Consider the following 26994-nt stretch of genomic DNA (forward strand, 5'->3'; position numbering starts at 1 on the left):
ATTTGTTAAAGAGGGCGTATTCCCGGAGTACCGATTGGCTAATCGGAATAGAAGCGGCCAATCATTTAAATGACAGGCGCTCAGCTGGCCGTGAAGCCCCGCCTTCTCTATATTAATGAGCAAACCCCGGAAACGTCGCTTAAAGGGACAGAGGAGGAATTTCAGGCAAAGGTTGAAACAACGAAAACAGCTGCGAGCACAAAAAAGACAGACACGGAGAGGAAGGGACGTGGTCAGCCAACTAGCGAGCTATGTGGCAAGACAGAGTAGGAGGACGAGACTGAAACTGTCCGATTCTTTTGCCTATCAGACATCCAGCTAAGATTGCTAACCTGCTTTTAGCTTCGAAGTGAATTTTTCGCTCCGTAACGTTTAGCTACCTGGAATCCGACAACGCAGCAGTCAACACGCAGAGAGATAACAAAAAGGCCAAACTCCCAGACGACAGGGACGCGTCAGTTCAGGCTGTCCACCTTTTTTGTGAGGTGAGTAGGCTTCAAAATATTCAATTTTTGCTAGATAGTTGCCTTTTAATCCTCTGCATCGTGCGAACTTAAAATATCGCCATGTATGGAAACTGTACAAAGGTTCAGGTTATTCAGTATTTAAGTGTTTGCGCTCTGAACATGCAGGTTTTCACTGGCATCTTTTTCTCGATTAACGAGTGAATCTGAGCAAAGTTTGAGTGGAATCCAGCTTAAGCCAGTTGATGACCTGACAGTATATCTTGGTGTGGGGGGCGTTCCCCTGCTTTGTCTGCCTGCCTCACTCTTCCTTTATGTGCGTGCGTGCAGTCTGCGGTAGTGAGGGACAAAGTGATAGAAATCCTAGTGTATTAATCATCCATCACCTGTCATGGGTGTGTGTGCCCCGTCAAAATGCATGTGTAATGTCTTATTTTGTCATAACTGCACACTCATGTCCTCCTGGCATTGTGCATGTATGGCCTGTGCAAGAAGGAGGGATCAAGCAGCACGAGCATATATCTGTGAGATTATGACTGTAGCTCAGCGGGTGGAATGATGATCATCACTGTAAAGCTTACAGGATAGAGGATAGCATTGAGTGCAGTGGGCGTATTGTTCCCTTGGCTTGCACTTGGGAGTTGCATTGCATCATTTAGAGAAGGGAGCATTAATGTTGGCACTAAACTCTTCTTACAGTATATATAAAATCTATAAAGTGTTAGAGTTGAACCATCATATCAGTGATATTATGATCAGCTGCAAAGCAGCAGGGCATGATGGCACTGACATACACATGAAGCACACTTGTATGCACTTGCACTCACTCTACATCACCCATACAGCACACGTGCATATGGGATCATCCAGCTGTCTCACATATATGCAAATAGAATATTTCTGCACACACACACACACACACACACACACACACACACACACACACACACACACACACACACACACACACACACACACACACACACACACACTCACTTTGCTGCAGCAAATCCAACTGCAAGTCGACATTTTTCTCTCGCGCTTGTCCTTGCCTTGCTCTGACAGCTACCCCCCACCTCCCTGTCTGGGAGAAACCAGTGGGCTTTGTCCTCAGCTGAGTGTGACGTCATGCAGATCTTTGCTGTAACCAACCCTGAAGGTGAGGTGCATGCTGTTCAGCAGGCCTGGGTCCTGGGTCTGGGCATGTCCTGTGCACAATGCCTCTTTGACTTAAATTCCTAAATGCTAAAACACACTTGGAAAATAAAAGTCTGTTCAGGTGAGACAAAGACACTTAAATAAATTCTCTCACATCAAAAGAAAGGGAAGGGAGGGAGAGATCAGAAACTCAGCCAGAATGAGTGAAAATGTTTTTTTGCATGGGAAGAAAACAATGCCAGGAATCCCCAGTGATGACTGGTCTGTTTGCATAGTTCATAATGTATAACTACCAGTAATCTCAAGGAAATATACAGCATGCTTGCAGCCCAGCAAAGTGCAACGAGTTAAGCTGGAGTGTGGTCATGAGCAGCTGTGTGTTTTCTCTATGAGAAGCCACCAGTACCTACTTAGGCTATTTATTAGATGAAAACAGCATGGTCAACGTGACTCTACTTGTGTCTTGTAATACTAAGAGCCCAGTTTCTCCTGATTCTGTTTGAATCAATTGGGCCCAGATTAACAATGTTACAGCCTCTGTCTAACACTGCCTGTAAATCGCCCTTTCCTGCAGTATACTATTTTATTCATGTGTAGTTCATCTGATAATCTGTGACATAAAGGGCTTCAAGTTAAGGGACACCATTCATCTTGTGGTCCTCTGTGCATTCAACCTTGAACACATGGAATATACCTTCCATACCTCTCATGGCTGTCTGACTGACTGGTTATGGTTCGTGGTTGCAATTCTCCTTTATTATGTCTGAACCTGGCAGCGCTTTTTATGTGTGTGTGGAAAGTGGGGTTGGCTATTAAACGCGTTGAGCTGATGAAGGCTTGTTGTCAGCCCTCCAGTGTGTCTCTGCAGGATTTGATGTCAGAGATTACAGATGATTATGTGGGTTAGATCCAGTACTCAACACTGCTCTGGGCCTGTATTGATCTCTCATGTGTGTCAATGTGTGTGCATGCACGAATTGTACTGGCATCCTTATGAGAGTTACATCATCTCTTATCTTAAATAAAGAGCTATTTAGCTATTAAGGATTAGGTTTAAGGGTGAGAGAAGGGAAGGTACTCACAAAGAGTTGTTAAGCATGTGTATATCACTGTGAATACATGTTTTTTAATACATAGCTTCAAGCCATTACCAAGAGCCAGTGCTGACTGGTAGACTGACAGGAACAGTGTCAACCTTGTCTTAAAATAAATCTTAGTAGCTTCTACTTAATGTAGTTTTCTCTTTTATATAACAATATTAACCTTATTGATCTACCCATTATGCGTCAAAATAAAGGTCCTTCACATGCCCCCTTTTGTGTTGCATGGAGCGGTAATTGGTGACACTGTAGAGATCTTTTTGTCATTTTTCTTGATCCATTGTTTGTGAATCCATTGCATCTAGATGTTTTTGACATTCCCCACATCTTCTCGACACCCCCTCGGGGAATCAGAGTGATGCTGTTTGCTAGAAGATACCACTTTCAGCCCAGGGACAGAGCGGAAGCAGTATGAGGTGAAAGATAAAGCTAACAAGAGAGGAGGTCAGAGGGCACCATGAACTGTGTGTGCTTTCATGTGTTTTCACTTATGATAATCAAATGTCCTCAAGAGAAGGACAAGAGAAAGCCTTCAGCGTGAAGACTTTTTTTCTGCTGGTCACTTTCACAAAAGGTGGTCTATGGAGATAAAGTCATTTTAGGATTTGCACTTTAACCCTGAACCCTTCACTCACCCTTCGTCACCTCAGGTCTTTACACACACATACAGTATATATATACACACACACACACACACACACACACACACACACACACACACACACACACACACACACACACACACACACACACACACTGTAACTAAACCTAATGTCAGGCTTACCAGAAAGGCCAATTAGTCCACTTAACAGTCTGTCAATAAGAAGAACCAATTAGTCCTCTTACAAACCTAGAAGGTCATGTGTTTGTGACTGTGTTCAGTTCATAAACTGTCGTTAATAGCTTAACCTATTTATAGGGTAGTGAAGGCTTGGAAGTGGATGCTTGGAATAAGTGAGCATTGGGAAATTGTTTCAAGGATGGGAGTCTGATGACAAAGACCCAACAAAGCAATACAATTATGGAATTAATAGTCAAAATAATGAGGTAGTCAAATAAGCAGTATTCATTAAGAATTTTATTCCTTTGGGGTTTTATATTTCTGTGTGTTATAATCTCGGTGGCTCAAACAACCCAAAAAGCTCCACCATGTTTGATCAGGCCACCGCAGCCATTGCTGGATGTCATTTTAATGTGCTGCTTCTGATTGACCTTGTGAAGGGCGGATACAGCTTGTTAGGTTGTAGAGGTAAAGCTGAGATGAAAGGGAAAATTGCTTTTTAATCCTTTTAGATAACATTCACATCCCACCCATTTAACAATATATGTTAAAAAAAATGTATTCCTGTATCAAAATCCAATCATGATTTCTTCCTGTATAACAAAATGTGATGTGTGCCCTAATTATGACATTCAAATCAAATTCCTCCCAACATTATGACCCACCTTCCTTTCCTGTGTCACTCAGAGATACATCATGACACTGACGCTACATACTCTCGTTTTATCTGGACTTTAAGTTTTTGGATTGAAAGCAATGAATGAAAAAGGGAAGAGAAAAGGGAGAGAGCCACAAACTCACAACTTGATGAAGCATTTATATAGAACATTTACAGATATATGTTTCAGCACGTATTGCTCCATTGAGGATCAGTAGAATACCTGGAGAATGAATATTGAGAATTGGCTAACTGCAAACAACCTACAGTGGAAACACACCCGCAGCACCAAAAAATGAAGACAGACAGTCATTTATCAAGCAAAAGTGCATTTACTGTAGGGCTGAAATGATGATTCTGTCCATTGATTAGTCAACCAACAGAAAAACAATCAGCAACTATGTATTTTCAGAATTGCTTTTCATTTTTTAATATAAAAATGCCCAATATTCCCACACGTCTGCTACATCAGTTTGGATTTTTAGGCTTTCTTGTTTTGGTTTCATAAGATTAATATGTATCGTTTAAAATGTGCAATATGTGTATTTTGGTAATAACAAGCTGTTGCAGACCTTTATACTCATAATTAGATACAGGTACAGATAAAGAACAGCCTTCTCCAAAAGGCTGTCTAAAATCCAGTGTGGGGAGCCTTGTTCAGCATACACCGATACAGGCTAAATATAATTTAATGTATGGAGCTTGTGAGCCATTTAGTCAGCTGATATGGCTTTTATACTGGCCACAGAATCAATGAGTTGCTGTTGGAAGGCAGATGCATCTCTGTATTATATAGGTCAACACAGGGCTTATCAAGCTAAGACCTGTTCACTCTCTGCCCCTCTCCCTTTCTTCTTTGTCTTGTTTGCTCTGTCCATTACTCTGCAGTACGTTGTCATTTGTCTCATTCACCCTACCTTGCATCAAAGCCCTCCATCTCTCTTCTGCCTTTATTCCCATCTCTCCATCCTGTGGAGTATGTGTGTCAGGCCTGTGCCGTTGCATGCGTCTTTCATCACTCAAATTGGCTTTTATACAGACGGGAAAAAACCTTCCACTTTGGAGAACCATGATACCCACTTGTTAAATAATAATAATTAAATAAATAATACTTTTTATCTAATGTGCTGGATTTGTATGTTTGGATTAAGAGCAAATCCACACAGTTGGTCGACCTGACTTTTCCTCCAGCACCATGGCAGCTGCCATTTCTGCTTTTCAGTAAGATGACTTCACAACTACTGGATGGATTGTCATGAAACTTAGTGCAGACATTCATGTGCCTCTCAGGGTAAACTATAAAAACTTTGCCGATTCCATATGGCCCCTCATGTGGCATTGTGGTGCACTTTGGAAGACAAAGATATGCCAAGTTTCCCAGCTATAGCCTATAAATTGTACTTTTATGTGCTGCTTGTGTTGGATGTCTGCTAAATCAAGTTGTCGGCATCATATTTTTATGCGGATATGCATGTCAGCATTAAAACTGATACGTTCTTGCATGTAAGTTGATATATCGGCAGCTTTCGTGCAGAGATAACAGCATGCGTTGGACTCGCGTCCAGCTTACTTAGAGGCTGCTTGTGTTTTGTCGATTTGCCTGTTTGGACTTTCTGTAAATATCTAAAGTGTGCGCAGCCCTGCCTCAGGGCTCAAATGCAGAGTAGCAACTCTTGTGGTACCAAAGCCTCTCATTATTAACTGCTGCTTAACGACTGCAACCGTGTGTGTTTGTGTTGGACTGATCTCAGGATTAACCCTAGGCAGACCTCTCTCTGCCCTTCACCCTGTAATGCCCCCCCCCTTACCAAAATGGATGAGCCACTCTCGCTGTGTGTGTGCGTGTGTGTGTGTGTGTGTGTGTGTGTGTGTGTGTGTGTGTGTGTGTGTGTGTGTGTGTGTGTGTGTTCATAAATGTGCACTTGTATAAGCTTCACTGGTATTTTAGTTGAGGTGAACACCTGTCCTTAAGGTTGCTTTCTGCTTTATCTGCTGTTGTAAACTCAACACACATCCTACAAATGTGGGTATAAATGAACTCTAACTGCCACCATAATCTTCCCCACCATCCACTTTGGCTAGAAACCAATCATCAGTCAGGTTGGCTGGTTAGATAGTGACAGTATGCCCTGGTTAGGTATTAGTGAGCTACATAGCAAAGAAGGGGATTTCTTTTTTCTTTTTGTTTCACTGCCCAGATGGCAGGCTGGACGACATTCAGCCGCTACCGGTTTCGAGTGGTACAACACCACCATGCTGTGCGAGTTTCCCAAGCATGAAAGAGAAGAAAGGGAATTAATTTAAAGTGAAGGAAGATGGACAGGAATAAAAACGCCCGAAGGCCAGAAGAAGGGGGAGAGGTGGAAACTCACACAGACACAGAGAGTGAGGAGGAGAGACAGAGAGAGGTAAAAAGACACGCAGCTGAGTTCAGGGTGAAGGAGTGAGGCCTGAGAGGGAAGGGAGGAGAGGTGGAGAGAGAGAGAGCTTTATTTCCTGTCCTCCATGAATAGGCAACATATTTCTCTGGAACATTCCACCCTCTCCGCTGGCCCGGCCTGTCACCAAGACTCAGGGTGCCACACTCCTCCCCATCTCTGCATTTCTTCCCATTGCGCTCTGTCTCTCGTATATATCACTCCTTGATTTTGTCCTTCTCTTCCCTTTTTATTCCCATCCTCCTTCAGCAAAAGTGAGCGAACTGTATTTGTTTTCTCCAAACTTTGACCGGATACTAAAAAGCATTCACAGAGTTAAGCTCTGCTCATTTCTATAGTATGTCAGGGATCAGTAATTAAATATCTATACTGGTATATAATAATGAATTCTTATTGATGGATTGGTGTTGGAGGGAAGACTTGATTTAACTGGATTACACCAGACTTTAGAAATCTATGTGAGGAAATTTAATAACAACAGCCAGTTATGGGATGCACAAAGGAAGTTTCCACACTTGCAGACTTCAGTCATGTCTCAGCGCTGCTGCACATTGGATCAATAAATGACTGGTGGGAATGATTGCAGAAGTGGATGGAGAGACAAATCTGGTCATGGAAAAACAAACAGAAGCTATTTCAGGAATGCTTTATTTGGACAGCTGTTTGTTTTAAATTGATTTACTTTCAGAAATGTCTTTTTGCTGCATCTGCCTATTTTAAACTTAACCCCAATCTGTACCGTCACTTTACACTTATACATAGTCACTTGATAATAAGTTGAGTATGGAATAATGCAAAGCAAATAAAGCGATCACCATCAGGATTTTATTTATCAAATATGTTCAGCTAAGTTGCTTAACTGCCAAATGAGCAAATACACATATTCACACACAGGTTTTCTCTTGGCAGCAAAGTTAAATACTCATATTTAAATAGGCCTGTCTCTTTTTCCACTTAGTGATCTTCTTTATCAACACACAGCTGGTCAAACATGCCATCCAGAGAGAGTTCATCTCACGCATTACAGTGCTCTAGAGATGTAAATGTAAAGAACCCACTCAGGGTGGCAAACAACCTGCAGGAAATGGTTATCTGATTAGTGTTGTTTGTTTGTTTGTTTGTTTGTTTGTTTGTTTGTTTGTTTGTGTTTATACTGTAGCGGTCAAGCTGTAAAATCCACCTGCTTGAAGGAAGAAAGCGGGATGTATAAGACACTATGGCCTGCAGAGAAATAAGGGCTGAAAAGTTGAAAATAGAAAGCTGTTAATGTTATTGCCATGTGGTGACACATAATAACTGAGGCTGCTAAAAATAGAAAATGAGGACCAAGACAAAAAGCGTGTGCTGCATAAATGGGAAAGCCAGTTTTAAATTAGCACTTTAAACTTGAATCCTGTCAGCGGTGTACTTCTGAAAATGTGAAGGCTGTTGTATTCATTTAAATGTTTTGAAATCACTCTAATATACTCTTGATAGGTCAAGATTAATTTCATGCACTGATGCTTGATATGTCAACATCAGCATTCCTCCGATATTTCTACCTCATTACCACACACTACTTCACTCACATGTTACAGTGAGACCAAACACATTGCATCACAACAAGTCAGCACAGTGCTGCTTGTAATTTTCTTGTAAATATTAGCTGTAATATTTGCTTCTGCACACTGGAGCTTTCTTGGTGTTTGGCTGCAGCCCATCACACACTTATCAGAGAGATGCACACCTCTCAAGCACACATATGTCCCTGTGTGTGCACTACTAACACACTCTCACACATGCCAATAGAAACAGACACCAATGCAGGCAGGGCAGGGGTCCATGCCTCTTTAAACATGTTATACAGACCACCCCCCCAACCCCCCACCCTCTTTTTTTTTTTTTTTTTTTTTTTTTTACATACAGACAACCACACTTTCCTTTCCCACCCTTCCTCCACCTCCCCCCTTCCTCTCCTCCTTTTGTTCTCTCCCTTCCCAGGAGGAGAGTGAATTGGACTTTGTTTTCAATATTTTAAAACAGGTCATTCAAAACTGCAACTAACCTGTTTACTCACTGAGGTTTTGGGCTGGTGGAGTCAAATCAACACTCTTCACTATTTGAAGACTGTTTGGCCCCCCCCCCCACAAAAAAAAAAACAAACAGCTGGTGTCACTTTGAGAGGCCTAGAAAAACAAGATGTGTTTATATGATATGTTTCACACGTCATGGCCAAAGATCCAAACCCAACATCGTCATATAGACATCATAGCAAACAGGCATCAATGCATGTGTTTGATGGAATGCGAGTGTGTGTTTTCAATGCTTCTTTCTCCTCAGTTGCACCTAGACTGTCCTTGAATAGAGGAGGGTCTTCGTAGAGAAGACACACCCTTTTTTTCCAAATATGGAAGGCGACGCAGGCTCTTAAAGGGACCGAAGTGTGTGAGAGTGTGTTTGTGTATGCTGAAACACAAGATTCTAAATAACAGTGCTGTTTGCTGGCAGAAAGTCCACATTATTTCAGTTTTTACAGGCTTTGCTGTTAACAGCAGCAGCTGGTCCTGTTTCAGGACAGAAATCTTGCCTCATTGCCGTCTTCCCCCGTCTGTCTGTCACTTTATCTTCCTCTGTCTATCGTGCTTTCTCTGTCTTCTACGCCTTCTACGTCCCCCCTCCCCTCTCTCCCATATCCCCACATCTCTATATTTGGAGGTGCGTGGCTGAAGCCATGTCTTGTTATTCAAACCTCATCTCTGCTCGCTTTGACCGTTCACACACACATGCACCGAAACAACTGACATACTTCCACACAAATCTGAGGTAATTAATCAATTAGTCAGTTGACAGAAAATTACTCAGCAACATTTTAAAAATAACTGAGTGATGATTTCAGTGAATTGAAGAGTTAATTAAACAAGCAATTTGAATATGTCAGATTTTCCTCAGGGAAGTTATAATGGATGTTTATTGCTATTTTCCAACATTTTATAGCCTAAATGATTAATCAAGGAAATAATCGTAAGATTAAACATTCATGAAAATAATTGTTAAATGCCGCTCTACACACAGTCATGCATGTATGAATGCACACAGGCAGACCGTTTAACAGTATTACAGCCAAAGTAATGCAAAGTAAAAAACTATATATAGAAAATGTAGTTCACCCACTTTCCCCAGCTACTGAAAATGAAATACTTACTTGCCCAGTTAGGCTGATAGAGTGCAAATTTGTCTGGTGGCCGCAGGTAACTTCACATCCTCCCTATATGATACCCATATGTTTCATCTTCTGAACGTTGTAAGTTGTGAAAACTATTGTTTCATGATCATGATGTTAGTGGGTTGTCTAGACCAGCACGTGTGGTAACAGCACAACCCTGGCTGTCCTAAAAAAAAAAAATGTATAACACAGCAGGTGTGCGTTTGTGTCTGTAACAAGAGGGCCGGGCGAAGCTGTGTGCAAAATACTGTGATCTCGTCAGTTTCAAGTATGTTCTGTGCACAGTGTTCTTTACTCGTGTAACCTCCACTCACAATGAGTGTGTGTGTGAGGTGAAAGAGCATAAGTGCAAGTGTGTGATGCACTTGCTCGCACAGTGTGTACTTTAACCGCACCACTCTGTTCAAAATAGTTCTTGCCTAGTCAACATACTGTTCCTTATTAGCTCACAGATGGAAAAATACACACACAGACACACTCAGCTGAGGGCTGCTCCTGGTACTCAGCTGATAAACTTTTTCACATGCACTTCATTCTCTATCTGCACAGCAGCAGCAGATAAGCCTTCTGCTTTTGTGGGCTTGTGTAGGCTACAGACGCTTTGTACAGTTCATGGTACACACACACTTGCCTTTGTGTGTGAGTGTGCATTAGACAGCAAAGGAAGGGGGAGGGTGCATTGCATCAACGTTTGCATCTTTAATCTGTGAGGCATTAACTCCTTTATTAACTGTTGTTCGTTAAATATCGCGCGCGCGCACACGCACACAACCACACATGTGGCTGACACGCTACAGGACGAGATTACACAAGTGAAACGCTGTACACAAAACAAGCTTGAAGATCTCAAGGACACACATTTAACACACACACACACACCCACACACATACTGTTTGGGGAAAGTGCTCTTTGGTCTTCTCTACTTCTGCAGAACAGGCCAAGCAGGAGCAGGTGGGTGGAGTTCTGGCTCCCCACGCCTCCTCCCCCTCTCACTCGCTCCACTGGCCAATCAGAACCTCAGCTACTACAGCTGACCCCCCTTTTCTCTAACCAATCAGCTAGAAACGTCCCCCCCCTTTACCCTGTATGCCTTCACTGCTGAGTGAGCAAAGCATGCCTCGCTCTATCAGCTGAGAGGAAACCGACAGAAAGAAAACACACAGAGAGAAAGAGAGAGAGAGAGAGAGAGAGGGTTGGAGGGAGGGGCCTGAGAGTAGATAGAGGAAGAGAGGAGAGGGTGAGGAGGAATGGAAGGAGAGGAAAGGGGGAACACTAGCATGTGGAGTGGCTTTTGTATTCAAGATTTTTTGGAGGGGTGCGAATGAGAGAAACGAAGAGCGAGGACAGGGGGGGGCCTGAGAGAGTCAAGAAGAGGGAGGGAAAAAGCGAGATGGGTGGGGGGTGAGAGTTGTTGATGGGTTTTTGATTTGTGTATGTGTGAGGGTGGAGAGAGGTAGACAGGAAGAAAACAAGAGAGAGAGAGAGTGCAGGCAAGGAGGGCTCCTGACAGAACAAGCAGAGGGAAGCAGAAAAACTTGACTGTGTCTTTCTCAACACCACCTATTCAGGAGGAAGGAAGCACAGAGAGGCAACAGACCAGAGAGTCGAAAGAGAGAGACTGACCCAGTGGAAATACAAATCAGAGGAGGACAGAAGGACAAGGCAGCAGAGTCAACCATCCAGCCACCAGACAAATTAGAGGAAGGAAGGAGAGAGGCAGAGAGAGAGACAGCGAGATAAACCCCATCTTTTCTTAGAGGGTGAGTGTCACAACTTCTCCTGCTGTCAAGTGTGATAATGCTGCTCCTGTTGTATTGTCAGCTGTGCTCGGGTGACTCAACGTCTTCTAAAATGGCCACATGAAAGGCAGACAGAGAGACAGATAGGCCGGCAGATATACAGACAGAGGGAGGGAGGGAGAGACAGAAAGGGACCCCGTGTCAAACAGCATTCTCAGCAACTATGTCACTGAGCCAGCTTAGTTTAAACTGCCATGACTCGTCAGCCTGAGTACTGTACGTGCGCCTTGCTCAGAGGTTTATCAGTTTCAATCAACGTAACCAGTCTCCTTCTGTCACTTTCTGTCTTTCTTTGTCGCTTCCTGTCTTCTCTCTTTGTCTCATACTCAGACGCACACTCAGTTGGCTGTCATTCTATCCCGTCGTGCACAGCCTCATCAGATTTCCAAACTCTAGATGGCTCCTGTAATCTAATCAACAGGTGATTGTTTGCAGGAACACTTAGCAACTTTTTTGTGTCGGAGAATGTGTGCAGAAGTGTGTGTGTATCTGTGTGTTTATCAGTCTCCAGGCACAGTACAAGCCTGGGAGTAGCTCGGGTGGGGTTCTGCTAAAAGTCGATGAGACAATCAGGGCATTTGGGAGGCTGCTAACTTCATGCTGATGCTATCACACCTCTGTTAAAGGCTGGGTGTAAAGGGTGGGCTGAGGACACAAGGAGGACAGAGTGCAGCTGAGCAGCTAGAGACAAGAGTCTTCACAAAAGGCCCATTCAAGATGATAGCTTAGTGTATGCCTCTGATTGGAAATTGATGTCACAGATTGAAAACAGGATGGACATATCTCTATCCACAAGCCAAATGCTGACAAATGCCCCAATCTCTCTTGTTGGGAGGTGGCTTGGGCTAAATATGTATTTTCAAATTTGAATGCTTTGCAAGATGCTTTGCTAAATAATCATGCAACATGCGAGAACCATTGTGAATCACAGTGTCCAAGAAGGGCAGTTAATAGAAAGTCGCCTTTCTTAGTGATTAGCTATGTGTTTGTGTGTTTAGGATGAAAAATACAAACATGAGCGCAGGCTTACAGACTTGCTTCTTGATTACTGTGGCATTGCATTGGTGCACCGTGTCTTTTTTGTAGGGGAAGAAAACCATGTGAAAACCTGTGTTGAAATGGGTGAAATCATCAACAGGACCCACTTGTCTTACTCTGTTAAAGTTTCAACTCTGTTGGCTTCTGAATGTCGTGGATTTACAGTACTGCATACCAGTATTAAGTATGATATAATATGAAAGAAATGTTTGTATATAATAAAAGTATAGCTACTCCAAGCTAGTTAGGGAGCAGGCAAATGATCGTAAATTCAGACTGCTGTAAACAGAGCAGCTGTTCTCCCATAAACAATTTCTCAAAGGTGGTGTGCTGCAATTGTCAAAGAGCATGCAGTAAAACATCTGAAATAAGCAGTGGCTGCATTTGGTGCATTTCTGATGAGGATTGTAAACAAACCCACATTAAGAGTAATTCTAGTAGTTTGTTCTCTTTTTTTTTTAATTGCTGAAAGACAATGGCAGTGCTGTGAGTCTTGTGTGTCTGTGTTCACGTGTGTGTGTGTACACATGCATGTGGCATCCGGGTGTTGGGATGACTGCACAGGCCAAATGTGAGGGTGCTGGCTGTGAACTCTGCCCCTTCATACATTTCACGGAGAGCTGGTTCCTCGGTCAGAGCCATCAGCATTCCTTCTTGTGGCAAGGTTGTTTGTGTGTGTGTGTGTGTGTGTGTGTGTGTGTGTGTGTGTGTGTGTGTGTGTGTGTGTGTGTGTGTGTGTGTGTGTGTGTGTGTGTCATTTCACCCATGTGCAGCTTTTCAAAGTTTACAGGGAGCCACAGGGTCTTCAGTGTGCTTTTGTCTGTTTTGCAGATGTTTTTGTTCAACATACTGATGTTCCAGTTGCCACAATGACTGATGAGTATGTCAAACTAGTTGCTCAGACTGCAACTGCTCAGTGGAACTAAACTAGTGTGAGTGCAAGTCATTAGCTACATGTGGATCAGCACCTTGTTTGCCTGTGTGTCAGCCCTTGAACACCACTTCTCTCATGATGATGAAATGAAATGCCTCTGGGCCTCATGATGTGCTCTAAGTCATCTGACCCAAGACTGCTGGCCTTTGACCTCTTGACCGAGTCTCTCTTGGCCTAAAGGAACAGGCGTGCACATATTTCAACACATCTCAGCAGCAAAATATTCTCCTTTAGGGATGTGACATCTCCTGAACAAAACATTTGAGCTCCACGGCAGCCTTGTCTCATGAGCTCAGTGTTTATACATGACTGTGAGTAATAGTGGTGGTGTTTCTTGATGCTGTTGCTGAGGTTGGGATGTCCTTGTGAAGCATGCATTTTAGCTTTTAGGTTTAGTCTACAATAGCATTTAGCAAACAAAATCTTGTGGTAAAAGTAAGTAAAAACAGTTTTTTGAACAGTTGAACAATGAACGATGTCATTGCCAGAATAGTAATTTCCCTTGTTTTCTGCTCTGGATCCGAGCAGTGTATACATACAAGTTCTCCCCTTACTTCCCCATCTCATTTTCCTATTGTTTTCCTAAGCTCCTTTCTATTGGACAGTCATTTCCCAGGTTTGATTATAGCCTAATTCCATTTGAATGTTTCTGTCAGCATGACTCAGTCTATTCTCTGTTCAATCCAGATTTATGTCTTGCCTAAAGTAAACTGTACCCCTTCTTAATGCATTTTGTCATGGTCCTCTTCACATCCTCACTGAATCATCATCTCATTGGGTTTCTGTGCCCAAACAGCCTCTGTTATTGTTTTTCATGTGTTTCTTCATTTGTCTTTGCTTCACCCACACATACTGTATTTCCTCCACCTTTATGCATGCAAATTAAACAAATCTAAAATATATGAGCAAAACAGGAATAGCTGGATTTTATAATTGTAGGTTCTTCTTCTTCTTCTTATTCCCAATCACAAATATTTTCCAGCCTTTTAATTATAGCAACTGTCTGATTATTTTACTAAATGCTGTTTCGTGAGGACATGATATGAAGGCAAGGTTGCTGTTTGGTGCAGCTTAATTTTGATGCTATGAGCTAACTCAGCAGCTGGTTTATGCAGTGCAGCCGTGAACACTGTGAGTTGACCCTGACACTCAGGAGATGTATTTGCTCCTGCCATATTTATACCTTCCTCAGCCTTTGGCTGGGCTGTAATATATATCTCTCTCTCTCTGGCTGCTTTCTTCTTGTCAGGCGTTTCTCAATCCTTTTCCTGTCCTCTTACCATTTCTACCCTCACTCTGTCTCTTTGTGAGTGATTGCTTGCTTCTCCACTTCCAGAGATGCTGCAGATGTTACATTGAGATTGTGCTTTGCCTGACAATGATGTGTCTCATCCTCATACATCATGTCAGCAGCGTTCAATCAAGGATATGTGAGATGAATTTTTAGGGTAAAGATTTTTTGCGATAACTCTTGATAATAGCTTTAAAAATATAAAAATAATAGCGAATAATAGGGAAAATGTAATCACTTTTATTTATCCATAGTGGGGAAATTGGTCCACTGAACATCTAGCTTTGCAAACCTACATGTTTGCAAATTGTTTGCAGAGTTGTAACTGTTTTGCTGTTCACGCAAACAGATTTGCAAATGTACGATTCTGTGTTATTTGCACACTAAGTGTGCACGGGTCACATGTATTTTACACAGATCAGACTGTAGAAATAGATTAGAGATGAATATGGGAGCATTGTCAAACAGGGCAGGTGTGAGTGTTAATGTATTAAAATCACAACAGCGTTAAGCCGTGTAGTAACACGAGTTCTTAAGTTCTCATGTCTGAGCAGGCACACACGCCGCGCAACCTGAAGCCTTTCTTGGGGTTAAGCCAGAGTGTTGCTACTCCTCTGTTTGCTCCCAGATCAAACCTGAAAAGGGTTGGGCAGCCTCTGCTAGTTTCTGGCTCAGCTAGTTCAAAATAAGGTCAGAAATCAAATGGGACCGAGCACAGAGCCCTAGGGTACTCCCAGCTTTAACATAGGCAATGACTATAAATACTCACTGTTGACTCCTGTCTCATCCTTTCCCCAACCCCCACTCCCTGTGGCTGCCCCTGGGTGCTTATCCTGGAGACTTCACCTGTCTTCAGGGGGACACCAAACAAGAGGATGAGATTCCTTGCATCATGCTACCTGTCATGCTACCTATCTATCTTTTTGTCTAGCAAATGAAATTAACCAGATCTCCCTGTTTGACTGGGGCAGTTCTAGTTTCACCCTGGAGTGCCCCCACCTTGAGAAATATCACGTTCTGTTTGACAGCATTTGTCCTCCAAATGTCCTGGCCTAGGATGTAGTTGATATGTGACTCTTTATGTGGCATTGCCATGTACCATCCTGTTCATATTAGCATAATTCCAGTAAGAAAACAATGAGTTATACCAATGGCTATTTCATGGCATGTAGCTTCCAATAGTGAGAATACAAACATGTTATCTATTTCAAAATGTGTTGGTTGTTTTGTTGTGTTTGTGTGTGCTTGTGGTGTAAAGAAAGCCATCTTTGGTTGTTCCAAAATATATTTTATGGACACATGTGAACTACTGTGAAACGCTTTGTTGTGAATTTTGGGAGAGGCACTTGTGTTTGTGTGTAAGTCTTGGCCACCTGGGTGTTCCCAAAGGTAGCGCTGTGTGACTGCATATGGACCATATGTCATGCGAGTAATTACAGGTGACAAAGGCTTCACTCCTGACAAAGCATAATTACCTGATGATATACCATTATGCCGTAGTTGCATATAATCAGGTCAGAATGTATATGAGGGGACAGTTTTATGTCCAGATCCCTCTCACTCTTGTCATCTTTGACTGATGATTCCTCCCTTCCCGTTGAGGTTAAAGACGCTGCTGTCCCGACTGAATGGAGAATTTGCTTTGAGAAAAGATATGAAATGCAGCACATCCTCGTATAAACACTGTTTGTCAGCCAAGCAATGTAAATACCAATGTCATCACTTCTGTGCACGTCATGATCTCTTCATGCACAATCACTATGTCGTCAGAATGACTCAAAAGGAAGTACAAGGAAGTGCAGTAACTGGTTGCTGCAATGTCGGAACCAACTATGAACCATCTCGCTTCTTTACTGGTGTTCATGGGTGCCAGCAGGGTTTTAGGCAGATTAGTTCTCTTCTTCTTCTTTTTCTTCTTCTTCTTCTTCTTCTTCTTCTTCCTCTTCTTCTTCAGAACAGTGGCCTTTATCACAGTGTGTTGAATTTTTTTGAATGGTTCTACACACAGCCATTTTGTTGTGTTGGTAGATTTTTTCTTGGAGGAGCATCTTTGCCACCCTTCCCTGCCCCCCAGCACCCCCCACCGTCCACCCTCTCTCTCTAGCTCTGCTTTCTCTTTCTCCCTCTTTGTGGCCAAGCACAAAGGAGCCGTTATCCTTGGGCTACTGGTTGCCGTGACAACTGCTCACTGCGACACCCCCCCCCCACTCCACATTCCCAAGTTCTGGTCCAAGTGGGTCGGGAAATGTCCTGCTTCTCCTGGCCTTGCCCCATTTAGTGCCCAGTTAGAACTGGAAATATCAACTCACTGCTAATCCACGTTTGATCATCAGCCCGGAGTGTTTGGGTTTTTGTACTCAAAACGGGGTATTTTGGTTATGAAAAAAGGGATGGGAGTAAAATTTCTTCCTCAATTGAATTATTGAATACTAACATGATGAGGAAATGCATGAATTATTAGATTTGATTTGTCTTTTGTTTGTCCAGTAACAGGCTTAAATATTGACTTCCTTCCTTACTTGCTGTGTTTGTGTGCCTCCTCTGTCTGTTCAGATATACTCAGATGTGTACATCGCTACATCAACGTCACGTCGTCAATGCGTGCGTGCGTGTGTGTGCATGTGCATGTGTGTGTATTTGCAGGGTTTAAGGAAAAGCTCACTCACCACCGTTTTGAAATGTTTCCATGGCTTTCTGTCTCTTCAGGGACTCTGGGTGGAATGACCCTGTCATGATGCCATACTGTGCCACACCCTACACCCAGGTGACCAAGGAGAGTGTGTCTGGCTATCAGCCAATCACAGAGGGAGCCCCAATTGAGTCACTTCAGATTCCTGTTCAGAAACATTTCCTCTCAAGAGCCTCCTGCATCACTGACACTCCGCCCCTCTGGTAAGTTTTATTGTTCAGGCTTTTAAGATTTCTGAGTCACTTGCAGACCATTCTGCATATCTCAGTCCTCTTGTGATGGTGCATTCCATATTAATCCCTACTTTGAATCATAGATTATCATATCTACCATGGTGTTAGTTTTACTTTTTTCACCGACAAACCACCAACCTTTTTTTATTTCTCCTCAGGTCGTAGCTCCTGTGCCCAGCTCTTTCACTCCTGCTTCCACTGGAGTCCTTACTGTTTCCTGATTACCCAACTTGGGATGTTGGCGTCGTTTCGTGGCAGCTGCCATGGAGATAGACGGGTTCCTTTAGTAGGCCATTTTAGACACAACCTCCAGATGTTGTGCCAGATGCAGGTTGTCCACACGGGCAGGATTAGACAAGGACGGGCACAGAGGTGAGATACTGATTTTGTACACTGTCTTTAATTAGCCAGGAGACAAATTAGGCTCATGCCTGACATGAATTGTATTATAGTGGCCCATTCATGTAGTTAATGCAAAAAGCTGTATTTTCATGCTGTTTTAGAGATGAAAGGTCCTGAGTAGTGTTTATATGTTATGTTAAGTCAAACTATAAAGATAAATACCTGAATTCCTCTCTGTTTTTGTGGCAAGAATATTTTCTGAAGGCAGAAAAGGTACACTACCTCTGCCTTGTTCAGATAACACTGGGACATAGTGAAGTCATTTTAAGTGTCAAGGTGTGTCAAAGCCAACAGTTCGAGGCATGCCATTCCTTTGCACTCTCAATAAAGAAACCTTTTTATCATATAGTACTGCGCTTTTTCTGAGGTAAAAATTGGATGGGTGTGTTAGGTAACACCTGGCTGAAGTGAGCATGTACAGAATGAGTACATCATATTCACATACAGTGATGCAAATTGACTCACTTCTTATGGATATGATTTATTGCTCGATGTGATTCATGCTGTATGTCTATGACAGTCAGTCAGTACAGCTATGTGGAGAACTGTAAAAGACAGGAAAACCTGCATACTATATGAGCATTGATTTCTATTCAAATGTCACAACATTTGTCATGTAATGCAACAGAAGTGTTGGTAAAAGTGAATATTTTTTGAACCGAGGACCCTATGATTAATATATAAGAACTAAATATTTTCACACTGTTGTTGAGGACCTGTCCTTTGAAAATTTTCATGCCATTTTATGTTTTGCATCACTCATATGGTCTACCATCATTAATCCCTTCATGAAAATCCATCCTGACTAGTGGTACTATATTTTGTTCCTCTCAGGTGCTGTGCGGCTCAGCTTCCTGATTCACACTATTTGACAACATCAGAGCAGGAACTATAGGACTTCCTATTCCTGTGGAACATCTTGCTCTGCTTCCTGGCACTTGTGAGGACCTACTTGACCCTGTGGCACAAAACTTAGTCAAGACTCTTATCCTCCATCATAGAAACCATGCGGCACATTCATGTGGAGTTAGCCCACAAAAAGGCTCCATTAGAGCTTCCAGCCCAGGAGGGGGACCTGCCTCCACCTACAGCTCCAACACAGGGCCTAGACCCTGGGGTCAGACCAGGGGCACCCAGGCACTTTGGACAGGAGGAGCTACGGCTCCAAAAGGTCTACCAGCTCTCCATTTTCTCCCAGCTGGGGGGATTTTCTACCTCCACAGAATCCCACACTGATACCCAACAGAGGCCTGTCCGGTTGGGCGTGAAAAGGGGGCTAGAGGAGCCCCAGTTGACTCATAAGCGCCCTCACCTGGGGGACTCCTCAGATCAGGAGGTGTTGGAGGGAGGAGTGCTATGTGGGCCAGCTCCAGCTCAAGGTGTTGGGATGGGGTTAGCGATGGGCCCTGGTGGGCCTGGTTCTGTGTACCCTTGCACACAGATGGAGCACAGAGACTCTGAGGGGGGACTGTCACCAAGGTCTCCACCCCTCTCCCCAAGCCACAACCCCTCCCGACGCCCAACTCAGCACAATCATGACAGGCCCATTCCTGATGTGTTTGCTCCACTCTCACCTAAATCCCCCCCAATGTGTGACCCACACGGTCATCTGTGTGACCAGGGCCATTCCATCGGAGGCTCAGCCAGGACTGAGGCACCTAATGGGGGCCACACACCCACCTACACTCTAGGTAGCCCTGGAAATGAGAGCTGTAGTAATGGCTCATCTGGAGGCCAGCCCAGTCCCTACTTATATGAAATGCCCACGTATGAGACTCCCAACCCTGCCAGTCCCACCAGCCCTCCAGGCCCTTTCTCCCCTCCGCACCACACAGAGCTGCAGGAACCAGGCGAGGCCACCGAATGGGAAGTTGGACTTGAATCCTCTCCACCAGAACGAAGTGCCACCCAGGCGGCTTCCTCCTCCTCTAATGGCCTGGCTTCCTGGGAGAAAACTCCCAGCACTAACGGCCACCGTCTCTCCTCTGGAGGCCACTGGCCAGCCAAAAAGAGGCTTCTGTCCCCTAGCGACACAGGGGACTCATGTTCAGAAGACGAGGGACCCTCCACATCCAAGAGAAGCAGGCTGTCTTTGCTGGCTCCAGGGCTTGGCCCGGCCTCATGTCGCAGCACTGATGCTAAAGCTGCCCCTTACTGGAACCACCTGCTGCCCACTGCATGGGACAGGCCTAAGGTCAGCACACCCGCATGCAGGCACAAACACACATCATACATCTCTTTCTCTCTGGCATTTGCTTTGAGTAGTCTAATTTCCGAAAACAACTGCATCATCCTAGATTTCCAACCATCATCCTAGCTAATGGCTTACATAAGCTGTTAAGCAACTTGTCTGTAATAACAAGGCAGTAACTGACTTGAGGGAAGGAAAATGGATTTTAGGAAAACAATTTTCTTCTTTTCTAATGACTTTTTTTCATGGCCAGATGATGCAGTTTTCCAACATTAATTAACAGCCGCTGTGAGAAAGAAGCTCCAGGTGATTTTATTGCAGCATACATGAAAAAATAGCATGTGCACATTTGCATGCAGATACCAAGTTTTTAGACCAAAAGCATTTACACCACCATATGCGAAGGCTTATAAAACTTTGAATATGAAATAGCTCTTCAGTCAGTGGTCGATGGTAAGACATCTGTGAGTTTGGACAGTCCTGGAAAAGAGGCTGAGGCCTAAGTAAAGAGAGACTAGGAGAATGAGCAAAAGTGAAAGAATAAAGTGATGCTCGGCTCATCATCACACCACGCTGGAACAGGCTGAGTAGCTCCAGAATAAAGCCCATTGAGGGAGGGTCCATTGTTCCCGCACATGAGTATGCTGCGTCTACACATGCACACATAAACGCGCACACACACAGACACACACACACACACATACATGTACATACATCCTGCTTAAAAAATGGTTCTGGAAGTGAATTGGCCATTTTTGAACATTGGGGGGCCAGAAAGAGCTTTGCATGTGTGGGTTTGTGGGACGGGGAGTGTGCTAATGGTGACAATAGAGTTCACTAGTTAGGTTTCATACAGTGGTGGGATCTACAGAGGTGTTTAGTGTATGTGGAGGGAAGCAGAGGGAGAAGCAGATAGATGTAAGAAAGACTCAAGGACACAAATTAGGGACAGAGAGGACAGTGAGACAAGAAAAGGAGCAAGACTAAACTGCCACAGGTGGTATTTCAGTAGATAAAGGTTAGAAAAAGATATTTTGGTGACACGGAAAGGGGAGACTCATTTTCTAAAATGCAGTCGGTGGTTTTGATCGAGTGTGACGATGAGACGACAAGCTGACATAGAGCTCCAAGCTCTTTAGAGAGCCAAAGGTTAGCTAATGCCAGTAAGCTAACCATGAGTGAAAGGTTTGTTGTTAGTAAATGGCTAGCAGGTAGCATAGGTTTGTCTAGTGAGAAATTATCTGACAGCTGCGTGGCCTCTATGTTGAACAGCAGCCTGGAAATGGGGAATGTTTGTGCATCCAACAGTCAGTGCTCAGTAAGTAAGAGGAAATACAGAGTTACACATACAAATTTGTCTCGCAGGAAAAAAAACAAAAAAACCAACACATGCCCATTTGTTCTTTGAGTATCTTTATTCTCTCTATGTGTATTGACAATTTTATTTTTTAATATTTCAAACACGTTACTCATTGGTGAATAGCTAAGTGCTGACATGAATCGTCCTCTTGTCCTCTTCAGACTGCCGCGGACTGCACAAGATCAGGGAGACGACTAAAAAGTGGGCTGCGGCTGAAGAGGTGAGTGCTCCGTCATACTTTCAAAAGAGGACAGTATTAAAACTTTAGCAAAGCCAACACAGGGAAAGACGGTGGGAGTTTGCGTTGGTTGTATGTTATTCTAAATTAAAGGGTTTTGTGTCTGGACTTGAATACTCAGACACACTCAGAGGCATGTGACATGTTGGTTAAGACAAAATTAGTGTAATCTTAACCACTAACCACCAGTCTGTTTTGTGTGTGCGCTTGTGGTCATATTCAGTCGGCAGCTGCGCAGCGGCAGACACACAGACACCGGCCGCTCCACACGCTCCAGTTGGCCCTCATCTTCCATCAGCAGATCGCTACTGGGCAACTTTGAGGTGAGAACTGTAAAGATTATTTTAAGAAATTTAAGAGACAAAAGTAACTGCAGGTCAAAGATGGCTGCAAAGTCTTAACCAACGTCTTGGTTCTTCCTTGACAACATACACTATGTGGCCACTTTATTAGGCACACCTGGACCGTCCAATGCAAATCAAACAATCGCTCAGCCTAAATTCTACCTTTACAAAGTTTGTAATGTTCAGTTTTTGGTGTCATTGTCAGAAATGTGTAATGAGTTTTTTATTGAGGTCATAGTTAAGGGTGTTGTACTGGACTTCATTAGACTCAGAGGTGTTCCCAGTTTATTTCCAATTTCTAATACTATCACTAACTATGATCTCAATGCTAAAACAAATAAAGAAATTAACACCTCAATGCAGCATAAAAAAAAACACACACAAAAAAACCAAAAAACACTTTTAAGTCTTTGGGAAACTTCCCACTAGTTACTGGGACATTTTTGGAACACTTGATGCTCAGCATTGTGACCGTCCTGATGTTCAGGACAATGTGTCTTTTTAAAAAATCTTTCTATTAAAACTGGACTTAAATTGTTACCATTTTTATTATTAATATGTTTATAATAATAATGTTGTGAAGTTGTTTTGCTATTTTGATACACCCTGTATATCTGAATATCAGTGAAAACAACATAAATTTTGAGCCTCCCCCCTGGATTATAAGGATTAAAAGTAAATGCAGAAAATAAGTTAGTGCCCAAATGACATGGTTAACAGATCAAAGATACTTACTTTCCTTTAATTTTTTGGAATTTTTTGGACTTTCCCCTTGCGGGACAAATAAAGGTATATTGAATTGAATACAGAGAATCCTAATATGTTGGAGTATACAATAGGTAAAATGTGTAACAATATAATAATATTTGTTCCTGGTTTAATGCTTCCAAAATATCCTCTTCCTGGTTCTCATTGTTGTTTACCTGCAAATGCGTGTTTTATTTCAGTGTTGCTGAACTTTGGTTTCAATTAAGATAAATACTGGAAATTTGGGTTTTTATGGATTTCACACTCAAAGTAGGACGTTTCTTCTGATTCTATAGCCAAACTTGACTCAGAGTGCAGCAGTAAACCGTGTCCTTAATGAACCCTAATGTTTATAGTGTGAAGAGTTTTAAATGGCTCCTGTTCAAGACCATAAACTCTCTTCTCTTCCTGTGTGTTCCAGGAGTCGATACTGAAGGGCCGATTCTCCCCGTCAGGTCGGATCGAAGGCTTCACGGCAGAGATCGGCGCCAGCGGTTCTTATTGCCCACAGCATGTTACCCTGCCTGTGCAGGTTACATACTACGACATCTCAGAGCACAGTGCGCCCTCACCCTTCCTGGTCAGTGTCAGCATGTGTTTGTTTGGAAGATATTGTGTGGTTATGTGCACGCTTCGTCAAGCACAAACAATAAACCAAACCAAAAAAAAAAACAGTTTATTGCAGGTAGTTTGTTTGATAGCATGAAGAAAATACACTCAGTGAAAGACAAACGAAACAAAACTAGAGATCAGAACAACTTCCCAAAACAATAATAAATTTAGAATTGGCTTCAAGATTGGTGTTGCTTGCTTGCTCAGAACCAGATGTAAAAAAAAATATGTGCCGTGCTTTTCTATTCATGCATACATCTCAAAGCCACTGTCCACATCAGCGCTAAATACTATATATTCAATCATATAACAGAAGTCCTTGGTAAGGTGGGACCAGCATATAACATGTGCACATCTTTAGTCCTATTTTAAGAAGTCTTGAACTGTGTCTGCTGTTATACTGGACCATGTGGAAACCAGCTGTTTTCACTTTCTTAGCTTCATGCCTCATGTTGACTTTGAATTGTGTATAAAAGTGGTGAATGTCAGGCCTCTTTTAGTTCACTTCTTTGAACTGTTAATTCACATTTAACATAACTCCCTGCGTAGCTGCCTTTGTAACTACAGCTTGATGTAGTTATTTTAGAGTTAGTCCGCTTTTATTTTTGTTTTTTTTGTGTTTTGTGGCTTTGATAATGACTTGGTTTTACATGCATAACCTATACAGATGTGCTTCATCGGTGGATCAAACCAGAAATGGAAATTACCATTGTAATGCTGCTGTCATGCTGCTGCTCTTTGAACATATTTAATCCAGATCCTGATCCTGATGTAGAAGTTCGCAGCTATTAAAATATACCAAAGAGTTCGAGTTATTTAGCCATGAGTGATTGAGGACATTTAATCAGTGCCATGTCTCTGTTTCTCTCCCTCGCAGGGGGTGATATCCCTCGAACCTCTTGGAAAGAAAGGATACAGCATACCCAAAGCAGGGACCATTCAAGTGGTAAGCTGTCTTTTCTGTCATCCTCATCTCATTCTTTGCCCAGGAGAAGACCACGTAGCCCATGAGAAACTACATGAAATATCTCATTTGTTCTAAACATAAGGGTTATGTGCTTGTCATTGCAAGAATGAAAGCATATGCAGTGCAGTATATTTTTGTGGTTTGCAGTGCTGACGTTGCTCTGACATCTGTTCTCAGACCTTATTTAACCCCAACAAAACTGTGGTGAAGATGTTCCTGGTGACCTACAACTTTGGCGACATGCCTGTCAATCACATGACCTTCCTGCGCCACCGTATCTTTCTGGTGCCTGTAGAGGAGGGGGTTGAAGGGAAAGGCGAGGCCTCTCCAGGGGGCGGAGTGCTAGACAGGAAGAAGATTCTCTGCTACCTGATACATCTCAGGTATGACTGAGGCTTCAGCTGGCTGCATTGCTTTTTACAGCTGATGTTTTGTTTGCATTTGACATTTAAATTCTGCTTTATTATCCTGTGTTGTGTTTTCTGGAAAAGTATCATGAGATTATGATAATGATTTCAAATGCATAATTGAAAATTAAATGCATACTCTTATTAAGTGCATACCGCCTATGCAATGTTTTCTTTGAATGCCGGCAAACTCTTGCATGCACTTGCAGTAATTTTCCAAGTTGAAGAAAGAAAAGATCGTCTTGCTAACACATTTTTTTCACGCCTGGCTTTCTCAGATTCCAGAGCTCCAAATCTGGGAAGATCTACTTGCACAATGATATCCGGCTGCTATTCTCCCGCAAATCCATCGAAGTGGACACAGGGATCCCTTATGAGCTGAAATCTTTCACCGAGGTGCCAAGAAACCCTAAATACTCCCCCCGTGTGTGACCCCAGCTTGACCCTTTGACCCCCCCCCCAATGCCAGCGCAGCCCCTCCAGTGCTTCCTAAAGAGGAGGGAGGGACACAGACAGACTGCTAGAATGATAGACACAAAACTTGATGAGACTTGATGAGACATGCCAACATGCACACAAGACGCAGGTGCACACATTATACAGTGTCGGTGGTAGTAAAAGCCCTGCTTTTATGCATTTATCCTCTATTGAAAGGCAAAACAAAAAACACTCAGTCAAACACGGCATTCTTGTATCTTCCGTTCTCTAAAAAAAAAAAGAAAGAAATATTAGACAAGGAGCAGTCCAGTATTCACCCAGGCAGAAGCAGGACTTTTACAGCACCTTCATCTGTACAAACGCTGACACACACACAGCACATACTCCACACGTCAACACTTCTGGTGGCGACTCTCTGAGTTCAGTGTTAACATGCATGCCTTGTGACTTAAACACCTGAATTTTGCTCTAGTGCCGTATCACACTGTCCTTCACTCTGCCTGCAGCTCCAGCCACCTCATTGGACCAAACATTTCCACAACGTTCAGTTTGACGAAAGGCCACAAAACAATAATCACATCCCTGATTGAGGGGAGAATAGAATGATTATCTTTCCTCCACATGTTTCACACACTTTCTGACCAGCAGAGAGGAGACAAGCAGAGACACAAATACTAGTGAAAGCGAAGGCTGAAATGTTGTCAGCCATCTTGATCGTGGATGTCTTATCATTTAACACAATTAAAAAAAACACACCGATGTGATTTGACCAAACTCAGGACATCAGTTGAATAGTACATTTTTCTTCTTACCATTTCACCTATTGTGGTAAGGACACCGTGTACACTTCAAACCAGGAGGGTCATACCATGTCATGAAAAACAGGGGAATCCATTTTATGTAGCCAGACTGAGGGACACTGTGCTGTTTCTTTTTTTTTTATTTCCTTTTTTTTTAGATTCTGTTCAGAACAGTCTGATGTCAGAGCAGAAAATGGAAAAAAACAACAAGCTGTAGTATTTTTAATTTATGTTTTCGCAAATGTCTTAATAAGCAATATGCTGCACAAAGTAGAGTGTGTTTTTCAGCCGGACGAGCTTTCTCTCTGGAGGGGGGATGAGAGAGAGTGGAGAATTGACAGTGAGGGAAGAAATTGGACGAGGGAGGGATGATTAGGGAGGGGAGGGTGGTGGGGTATTTAATATGGGGAAAAGTCTATGTATATTTAAAAGAATAAACTCTGCGCCTGGCGGGTAGCACCTGTGTTTGTTGTTTTTGATTGACAGCCACAGTGGAAATTCTTCTTTTTACCACATTGTTGCTGTTACTGCACTTTACTGGCTCAGTTAAGTGGATCAGTTATCAGTCAGATGAGTTAAAAACAGATGCATTAAATAAAGATTCCTCATCAATGTCATAAACTGCCAACCCTGGTACAAGATATTACCTTATTTATTACTACATGCAAGGCATCAACTCAGTGCTCTGTATTGATGGATATC

General features: G+C 42.9%; 1 protein-coding gene across 3 annotated transcripts; it reads left to right on the top strand.

Annotated features, from left to right (window-relative positions):
* The first annotated feature begins 141 nt into the window (after positions 1–141).
* atosb (atos homolog b) lies at positions 142–26747 on the top strand. 3 transcript variants are annotated; one of them, XM_070964133.1, is made up of 11 exons: positions 142–485; positions 11371–11562; positions 17571–17756; positions 17945–18158; positions 19023–20382; positions 21901–21959; positions 22201–22300; positions 23490–23648; positions 24558–24626; positions 24825–25030; positions 25333–26747. In XM_070964133.1, the coding sequence occupies exons 5-11, from the start codon at positions 19195–19197 to the stop codon at positions 25484–25486; spliced, it is 1935 nt and encodes a 644-aa protein (XP_070820234.1). In that variant the 5' UTR covers positions 142–485; positions 11371–11562; positions 17571–17756; positions 17945–18158; positions 19023–19194; the 3' UTR covers positions 25487–26747. The 3 variants fall into 3 exon arrangements, with proteins under 3 accessions (XP_070820234.1, XP_070820235.1, XP_070820233.1); XM_070964134.1 differs by lacking the exon at positions 11371–11562; XM_070964132.1 differs by lacking the exon at positions 142–485 and having other exon boundaries at positions 10916–11562.
* The last annotated feature ends 247 nt before the right edge of the window (positions 26748–26994 follow it).

This window comes from Chaetodon trifascialis, chromosome 6 (assembly GCF_039877785.1).
Source record: "Chaetodon trifascialis isolate fChaTrf1 chromosome 6, fChaTrf1.hap1, whole genome shotgun sequence".
NCBI classification, from domain to species: domain Eukaryota; kingdom Metazoa; phylum Chordata; class Actinopteri; order Chaetodontiformes; family Chaetodontidae; genus Chaetodon; species Chaetodon trifascialis.